This window comes from Herpailurus yagouaroundi, unplaced genomic scaffold, assembly GCF_014898765.1.
Source record: "Herpailurus yagouaroundi ecotype Mexico unplaced genomic scaffold, PumYag 67793, whole genome shotgun sequence".
Classification (NCBI taxonomy): domain Eukaryota; kingdom Metazoa; phylum Chordata; class Mammalia; order Carnivora; family Felidae; genus Herpailurus; species Herpailurus yagouaroundi.
The window spans coordinates 25,441,541-25,450,980 of NW_024420586.1; the positions used below are offsets into that span (position 1 = coordinate 25,441,541).

Genomic DNA, 9,440 nt, shown 5'->3' on the forward strand with positions numbered 1-9,440 from the left:
CCCCCCCCCCCCCGCCCCAATCTCTGCCACTGCCTTGTCCTCCCAAACCTGAATTCGGAGCTGCAGGCTGCGGTTGGTTTGCTCCAGGGATCGCTGCCGGCTCTCCAGGTCTTTAGAGCGTTGCTGTTCCTTCTGCAACTTGCGGATATAATCCACAGAGGCTTTCAGGATGGTGCCCTTGTTCCAGCGCATCTCCCTGTAGGGCCCAAGGGGGAAGAAAGAAGGGGGGGGGTTGCAGACGGGGTCTCGGGAGCCGAGGGGGAATTGCACTAGGCAGAGCACCCCGCTGTAGGCCTAGATCTGAAAGGGGGGGTATACATCAAGGGTATACAATGCTCAGATGGAAACTCCCTGCCTGGAACATTCCAATGGTGCCCCATCACACCTTGAACCCAGGAGGCCCTCTCTGACCTGATCCCTCACTGCTTCTTGCCTACATCCCTTAGATTCCTGTCACTACAGCTACACAGGCTTCTTAATGCTCCTAGAACTCAGAAAACCACTCCCACCTCAGGGGCTCCAGCCCAGCTCTGCCCTCTGCCTCAAACACTCTTTCCAAGACACTCAGATGGCTCCTACTTTACCTCCTTAGGATCTTTATTCAAATGTTTCCTTGTCAGTCAAGGCCTGCCCTGTGCCCACCCTCCTCACCCCAAGTTGTAACCCTTGCCAACATTCCCCCATGTTCTTTTTTTTTTAGTTTATTTATTTTGAGAGAGAGAGAAAAACCATGAGTTGGGGAGGGTCAGAGAGATAAAGCAAGAATCCCAAGCAGGCTCCGAACTGTCAGCATGGAGTCCAATGCGGGGCTCGAACCCACAAACGGTGAGATCATGACCTGAGCCAAAGTCAGACGCTTAAGCAACTGAGCCACTGAGGTGCCCCTATTCTTTTTTTTTTTAAAGTAAGGTCTGTGCCCAATGTAGGGCTTGAACTCATGACCCTGAGATCAAGAGTTGCATGCTCTACTGACTGAGCCAGCCGGGTGCCCTCCCTCCATCTTCTATTCTTTAATTTTCTCCACAACACTCATAATAATCACTCAGACTTTAGTTATTTATCTTGTTTGTGGTCTGTCTGCCTCCACTAAAATATCAGTTCCATATCAGGGATTTTTGTCTGTTTTGTGCCTCTGGTACCCTCACGGCCTAGCATGGTCTCTGATACAAAGAAGCTCAATACATTTCTTGAATGAATATAGGAAGCACTAAGTGAACAAGAGACTAAGTGCCTAGGGGTACCTGGGTGGCTCAGTCGGTTAAGCACTAGACTTTGGCTCAGGTCATGATCTCACTGGTTTGCGAATTTGAGCCCTGCATGGGGTGAGTTCGAGCCCTGCTTTGGGTGAGCTCCGCTTCTCTCTCTGCCCTTCGTGGGATTCTCTCTCTCCCACTCTCTCTGCCACTTGCTCACTTGTGCCCTCTCTCTCTCAAAAAATAATAATAATAAAATTAAAAATTAAAAAAAAAAGAACGAACTAAGTGCCTATGTCCTACGGGGACCAGAGGAGGCACACAGACTACAATGTCACGCATCTAAAATTTTAGGTTGATGACAATGAGGAGTATCAATCCTGTTCAGGGTGATGAAGGCCAGGTGGGAGACAGCCAGGAGCAGAAATGCTGGAAGGTTACGCCCCAGGAAGAACTTTAGGGGAATGGGGCCCTTGTCCCACTTCCCGCCAGCCTCCAGCTCCCCTAAGGCCCAGACTCACGGGTCACTGGACTTGGGGATAAGGGTGCCCAGCTCCTTGATCCTGTCGTTAATGTTGAATCGCCGGCGACGCTCAACTTTGGGGGTGGGGGGAGAAGAGTAGGAAAGTTGTCAATGGGCTGAAGAGGGAAGAGGAGGATTTGGGGGGTTGGGAGAGGCTATTGCAGGGAGAGGTCCCCCAAGGAAGGCCAGGGTGTGGATTAAGGCAGGGCGGCACAGCACGCTGGCAGGGGCATATACATGCACTCACTTAGGTTGTGATTGTCTTTTTTCTGTCGTTCCTTCAAAAGGGCCTTGGCCTCTGTCTCTGGAAGAGAGTGGGAGTAGTCAGGGCCTCTGCACACAGGAGAGAAACAGGGCAGCAAGTGCAGCTGCCAGGGTGGGGGCGGGTAGGATTTGGTGGGCACAGGCAGGGAAATGACTTTTTTTAAAAGTGCCACTTTTATGATTTTTTTTTTTAAGAAGCCCAGGTGATAGGTCATATGTTAAAACCCAAGACAAGAGGAAATGGGGTAAAAGCAAGTCCAGGGTCCACGTGGGAAAAGAGGGCAAACAGCCCGTTTCTGTCTGCTTAGAGCCCTTCCCCCAGCATCAGGCCCACCTGGTTGATATGGGGCTCACCCCGGGGTGTGGCATGGGCGCGAAGGGCCAAGACCCTGGCCCTTACCAGAGATCTCCCGTTTGATGTTGGGCAGCTCAGCAGGGCAGGAGTTGCTGACGGTGATGGCAGGCGTGGCCACGCCCTGACTGCTGTACACATCAAGCAGATTCCCTGACACAGGCAGCTGGGGGCAGGGAGGGCAGAGAAATGACGGTTGGGACCAGCCCCCAGGCTTGGCCCCTTCTCAGAACCAGGCTCCCAACCCTCCGCATACTCCAGAGACAATCTAATGCAAGGGCTGGCTGACTCAGCATGGGGAACCTTTCCTTCTCCTTCAAGGGAATTTCACAGAGCAACTCATAGGAAAGACAGGATCTAGGGTACCTACCCTGCTTTGCCAGGGGACCTGAGCCTGCTGGGCCTGTTCATCATGCCCCTGCAGGCCCTCAAATACCTCAGATCATCCTCTGAAGCCCCTCTCCCAAACTCTGGGATTGGCTCTGAGAAGAAATGCTGGAAAACCACCCTTCTCAGGTCTTTGATGGCTCCAAGGCAACATTCCAATCCGCTAGCCCCTCCTAGCAGAACATTCCAACTCAGCATTCTTGGAACACTCCAACCCAATCTCCTCAGACCTTGGGAAATTATCATGGTAATGTTCCATCCAAAATCCAGCCTTCTGGAGAGTTCTAGCCCTATCTCTAGTCTTTTGCCATGATTACGTCGCACCACCTTATGTACATCGTCAAGCACCACGCTCCTGACTCTAGTATCTTCCTACACGTTATGATCTCTCAGGAGTTCTCATCCAACTACTCCACGGGCACTCACTGCTTTTATCCCAGCCTCAGTGTTTTCTCTCTCCTTTGCACTCTCCTGGATATACTCTAGGGCAACACATTAATCCTTAAGTAATTAGTCCCACCTCTTGATGAATTAGTCCCATCTCTTGAAACCCCTGCTGGTCTGCTGGACCCATGTAATATAAGGTCCCATTCTTTAGCTGTTCCAAATCAATAAAAAATTCTGAGAAGCTGATGCCATTCTTATACATGCTCTGTCCTTCAGGTAAGTTAGAACAAAGTTACAGCCACTTGGTATGTCCCAAAGCAAGTTATGGGACTTCTGGAATGTTCCAGAACCAGAATGTTACAATTTATTGGTACATCCTTTGCTCTAGAGAGTTTTATCCCCTCTCTAAAAATGACCCAGCCTTGGGGTGCCTGGGTGGCGCAGTCGGTTAAGCGTCCGACTTCAGCCAGGTCACGATCTCGCGGTCCGTGAGTTTGAGCCCCACGTCAGGCTCTGGGCTGATGGCTCGGAGCCTGGAGCCTGTTTCCGATTCTGTGTCTCCCTCTCTCTCTGCCCCTCCCCCGTTCATGCTCTGTCTCTCTCTGTCCCAAAAATAAATAAAAAACGTTGAAAAAAAAATTTAAAAATGACCCAGCCTCTTGGCATGGTTCACTGAAAGAGATGTTGTACATTACAATCACAAGGTTCAGCCACCCTATGTTTTATGACTTTTGATATGTTCCAATCACTACATGGCCTGGGTATGTCCCAATGACCTGAATCTTTTGGTACATTCAAATTGCTGCAAGAGTTCCATTTCTTGGTCCCTCCCACACTGAAGCTTGAGTGCTTGGGTATGCACTGATATTTACATGAAGTCTCCACCCTGAATATATCAAAATCTACAAGGTCTACCTCTGCATGCAGTCCAACACAAGGTACCAGGGCATTGGTATGCTTTATCTTCATCATACGGCCTCCTTCTCGATCTTAGTACAATCCAAAGCGAGGGTCTTATGTACACAGCCAGCATGGGTGTAGTCTCAGTGATAGAGGGATGCACTGATGTTCACACCAGCCTCCCATCCCTGGGCCTCACCGTGCTGGGGAGCTGCAGCCCTGCAGTGCCTCCAGGCAGATAGCTGAGCATCTCATCGTTGTAACTGGATTCCAGGCTGATGATCTCATCAATGACATCATCAATCTAGGAGAATAAGTAAATATGGAAGAGTGTTAGAAGAAGCTGGAGGAAGGGGAGCATAGGAAGGTCGTCTACAGCCACTTACCTCCTTCTCTGAGCTGGACCCGATGGTGAGTAGAGCCATGGGGCTGTTGGGAGCACTGCCGGTGGGGCCAGTAGCATGGGCAGCCTCAGGGGCAGGGAGGGGCTGGGCACTTGCAGCCCCTGGTGGTGGGGTGAGGGCCTGGGAAGCCAGCTTGGGGCCAAGTGTGGTGGACAGGTACTGTTTCACCTGCTGCCGGCGTGCCTGCTGCAGGTGGTAACGAGTCGGGTTCTCTAGATGGGTCTGCACCTGTGGGATAAGGGTGAGGAGGGATGGGGGAGGCAAGGTAGGACAGGGGTGACCCTCAGCCCCAGCCTGACCCTCAGAGGTCATCTGTTTCTAGGCTCAGACCAGCAAACCAGGCCCAGAATCTGAGACCCCCTCCCCAAATACTGGTTAAGTCTCCTCCAGGACCCAAACTCTTTTTTTTAGAAATCCCTCTGAGCCCCCAAGATCCACCCATGGTGGACAGAATCCCTCAGTTTCTGGAGCACCGTGTCACAGTCCCCAAGACCATCCCCCCCCCCAGTCTCTAACACCACCTAAGACACCTGAGAACCATACATGGCTTCCCAAGACACCCCAATGGCAAAACTTCTAATGCATCACACATACATGAAGCCCTTCCTACAAAGTTTTTCCTGGGGTTACTCCATAGTCCCCAGGGCCCACTCGAGGCACTCACGACCTTCCGTGGTCCCCAAGACATCCTGTGGCTCCCAAGGACCCCTCACAACTCCACAACACATCCCTAAACACAATGGGATGCTAACAGCCTATTTTAACAGTAACTGGGACCTTCCTTAGAGCACCTAGGACTTTGCTCAAGAGCTACTAGGACCATTCCTCAGTCACTAAGAGACCCCTCCCAGGCCCTCTGTATGTCACCTTACCTTGAGCACCTCCCTGGGCACCTGAGCAGGGGGAGGACGGCCCAATGTGTGGCCCCCAGTGGAGACGCCGACCACAGAGATGGCAGGAGAGGCAGGTGCAGGACTGGGGAAGGAAGAGGCTGCAGCCTGTTCCCGACGCTCACGCCTCTCCTGCTCCTGGGCCTGGGCCCGCATTAGCTGCTGCCGCAGCAAGACCCGCGATGAAGAAGACGACGACATGGCAGGGGTCCTGGAGCCCCCTGCAGAAGATGATGCAGAGAGTGTAGCTGGGGTGGCTTGCAGTGATATTGGGAGGCTGTGGAATGGGAAATATGGGGCCACAGGTAAGCTAAAAGTCTTGTCCCAAGTCTAAGGAATCATAATGGGATGGAGTAGACACTGGAATTAGGCCCGTTTTCTGCCTTCGGAGGCCAAGGTGTGGAGGGGGAGACATAGGAACCAAGCCTGGTCACAGCTTTCAGGGATCACAGTCTGATAGGGTAAGAGATAGGAGAACTCAGCCCAGTCCCAGCCCTCAGGGGTCACTGTCTGATGGGGGAGACACTGTAACTAAGCCCAGTCCCAGCCTTCAGGGATTACAGTCTGGTGGGGGAATTTTAGCCCTCAGTCCTTATAGTGAAGGCTGGATTTGGGCCTTTTCAAACACTGAGCAAAGATGCCATTGCTAGGCTCCAGGAGCAGGGTTCAATCTATTTAAAGGACAGCAGGATGCCAAATTGAGGCTGTGGCAGTACATTTGGATACAGAAGGCTCTTAAGCTCAACTTGGGGCTAAGATGCTCCCTGAGCTCCTGGTGATGGGCATCTGGCTACAAGGGCAACTGCAGGCCTGTTGTCCTCCCCTGCCTAGGCCTCTAGTCTCAGGAGCTAGTCGGTCTTGAAAATCTCGAAGATTTCACAATCCTCTCTTCCTGCCCCTCTTCCAGGTCCCCTCCCCTCTCTTAGAGCCCAGGCCGATGACTCAGCACATTTAGACGTCCAAGCTTGGAGAAAGAAGAGACCAGCAGGGGTTCCTCAAGGGCTGGGGTGGGTGCGTTTGTCGAAAGGAGGAAGGGGTGAGCAGGGGTTGTGGGTCTGGCTCCGCCCACCTGGGGGCTGCTGGAATGCTGGCCAGCCCAGGACTCTGGGCCTCTTAGGTTGGCTGCAATATTTGTGTATCAATGGGTATGCAAGTGGGGTGGAGGGGAGGCAGGCGAGGTCTTGCTGGAATCCTAGCTTGGCCACCTGCTTTCCTGTGTGACACACTGTTTCTTGCCCCCAATTTTACTGTCTGGAAAATACAGGCTGGTGAAAGGCTTGGGCTGGCACTGAGGGCCTCTGCATATCAAGAGGGGATGGTGGGGCAGAGGAATTGGGAGGGGAGTCAACGGAGACATACCTTGAGCGTGGTGGTAGGGGTTGGCTTTTGAGCTCGTAGAAGCTGTCAGGATCGAGGACGCTTTCTAACTCGATGTCAGCAACAATCCCAGATTCCGGAAGCAAAGAGTTGAGGCTGAGGGTGGAAAGGAAGTAAGGGTGATGGTCAGTGGTTGTATAGAGACCTCACTCCCCTCTGAGAGAGAAAGAGTGGGGAGTGGGAGGAGAGTGTCCGTGCCAGGGAGAGGGGAACAGAGTGTCCCTTTCACAGGAGGCCACTCTGCTGGGTACCACCACCAGGAACTCTGAGGTCTTCCTCCCTCTCCACTCCCCACTCTCTTTTGCTCTGTTACCCACAGTCCCTTAGGATTCAAAATAGTAAGAGTGCCAGGATCCCAACTCCTCACTCTAACACAATCATGTGTAACAACCTGGGTTTGAGGAAAATAGAAATGGAGAATTTAGGAATGACAATTCACTTTGCAGGAGTCCTGACTTTGCATTCACAGCTCTTCCAGCCCCCACACCCCCTACTGTTGTCCTGACAGCTGAATGTGAGCCCACGTTTGTCTACACGCTTACAGCACGGTAGGGGCATCCTTCGGCATAACAGTCCATTGTAACACAAACTGAATGCATCACAAAGAACTGGGGTCGATGATTCACTTGACGGAAGGATCTGAGACTTTGCAAATGAGTGCCCCCCCTCCTCAGCCAGAGTTCAGGGGATGCCAATGCACACCCAAATACAAAATGGAAATATCAAAGGCTCCCCTCATACCAGCAATTTGGATTTAAAAGAGGAGGAATTTGGGTGGATGATCCGCTTATACAAGCATTCTTTTCTTGGCTTGTCCAGCGCTCTCCTGTTTTTTTGGATAGAACAAAACACACACACACCTCTAATACCAACACCCACTTGACACAAAATAAGAAGCCACGTACACCCCTACTTTTCAACTATTTCCACTAATGTGAAGATCCAGATTGTTATGAAGGCATCAGAAGACAGGGAAGCCTATCAGATGCAAAGGCTCCTGCTCAGCCCTGCATGCTGGGTGCAAGACCCTAGTGTGTAGGGGGCATTGACATGCACGTGGATGGATATGCATCCTGAATTGAGTCAAAGATTTAAAATTCTGAGATTGTGGGTGACTTCACTTGACCAGAATTCTCTCCCCTCCCCAAGGATCTGTCTTCCTTCCTTTCCTCACCCTCAGATGGGGACCTAAAACCACCCAGGAAGTCGGGAAGAGGAAGCTCGGGGAGCCGCTGAGCTCAGCACAATCCTAGGAAGAAAGCAGGCAAGCCCTATCTCATGCTCACACACCCATTGCACAGAAGTTGGAAGAGATGGGACACTGGGGTGGGCAGGGTGTGGACAGAGAGGGCTGGGGCTTACAAGCCTGCTGATGGAGGTGAGGATGGGAAGAGGCCACAGAGGACCCACTCAGGCAGGGATGGTGCAATTGGTGCTCATTCCAGCTCTAGGGACAGATTCGAGATTGTTTCCAGGGTCTGAGAGACAGACTGGGAGAGGAAGAGAAAAAGAATGTACGTGTGAGCACAGAAGCCCGGGCGCGCACACACACGTGCGCGCGCAGGGGGTGATCAAGGCTGGCTGAGAGGCTAGGGTGGGTGGCAGCAGGAACGAGACCCTCCTCTGGGTTCCCAAATAAGGTCTGAGGCCTTCTTCTCTGAGCTAAGAGGTAGCACCATCTCTGTTGCCTCTGTAAGCCTCACTATCCCCCGTTCAAGCCCCTATGGGGGTGTGGGAAGAGGACTTTTCCACTATCCCTGGGATCTGACCCAGCTGGGTGGGTGGGCAGGGGTGAAGTGATTATTCCGGTCAAGTCTTGATGAATGTTCCTTCTCTTGCTCACTCACATACACTCACGAAGCCGGTCCCATGTAGCATATCTGAGATACCCCCAAATCCCTCCAGATTCATGTTACCCCTAAACATAGCTTCCAGCAACCAGCCACTGGGAATCATCCAGCAACCAGCGACCAAGAAAGCACTTCTGTCTCCCAGGACTCCTTCTCTGCCACTGAGGGGAAAAGTCCCTTAAAATCAGTGCCTCACCTAGAGTACCCCCTTAAATCCATGCCTGACTGAAGGACCCCAAATTCAGCCTCAGTCCCCCAAGTTCAGTTACCCTAGACCAGGCTGTGGACACAACACAACCTTCCTCTCTAAACCCCCAAATCGGAAACAGGCCTCCCTTCATGCACTTCCATGACTTCTTTAAGCCTCAGTCCAAGCAGGCCGCCGACGGATTCCTTAGGTGCCCCCCCAAGACCGGCGCCCCGACGTCCTCCAAACCCAGGCCGAGGGCCTCCAGTCCCAGTCTTGGGCTCCCGCTGTCCCCCCAGATAAGGCCCCCAGGAACCCCAGTAGGCACTACCGGCCCCAGGCGGCCCCGCACCTGAGCAGCTGGGCCGAGTCGGCTGGCCTGCGCTCCTCCAACAGCACGAACACGGCTCGAGGGCCTTCCGCGCTGGCCTCTACGCCGTCCCGAGCTGGCTCGGCCGCATGAGACATGACGCCCGGCCCCGGGCGAGCCCTGCCAGGCCGGTCGGGCCTCGGCCCGGTCCCCCTAACAAAATAAGAGTCCCCCTCCCCCCGCTCGCCACCGCCTCCTCCGCTAAGCCATGGAGCCAGCTCTGCGCGGGCGGGCGGCGTCGGGGCGATGGGATGGGCAGTGAGTCATCCCCCGCCCTGAACGGACCAACACCCCCCCCCAACCTAACCCCGGACGACCGCCCTCCTCCCCCTCGTCCTCTCCCCCCTCCTCTTAGG

General features: G+C 53.3%; 1 protein-coding gene across 2 annotated transcripts in view; it reads right to left on the bottom strand.

Annotated features, from left to right (window-relative positions):
* The window catches only part of TFE3 (transcription factor binding to IGHM enhancer 3), an 11,711-nt gene extending 2,382 nt beyond the window's left edge, over window positions 1-9,329 (bottom strand). The window contains exons 1-9 of one of the 2 annotated variants that reach the window (XM_040468656.1): window positions 9,067-9,329; window positions 6,660-6,773; window positions 5,283-5,577; window positions 4,393-4,638; window positions 4,206-4,310; window positions 2,381-2,498; window positions 1,964-2,020; window positions 1,715-1,790; window positions 49-196 (exon numbers count right to left, since the gene is read on the bottom strand). In XM_040468656.1, the coding sequence (XP_040324590.1) occupies window positions 49-196; window positions 1,715-1,790; window positions 1,964-2,020; window positions 2,381-2,498; window positions 4,206-4,310; window positions 4,393-4,638; window positions 5,283-5,577; window positions 6,660-6,773; window positions 9,067-9,182 (1,275 nt within the window). In that variant the 5' untranslated portion in view covers window positions 9,183-9,329. Of the gene's footprint in view, window positions 1-48; window positions 197-1,714; window positions 1,791-1,963; window positions 2,021-2,380; window positions 2,499-4,205; window positions 4,311-4,392; window positions 4,639-5,282; window positions 5,578-6,659; window positions 6,774-9,066 lie in introns of those variants that run through there. The other variant, XM_040468658.1, reaches the window with a different exon arrangement.
* Between the last annotated feature and the right edge of the window lie 111 nt (window positions 9,330-9,440).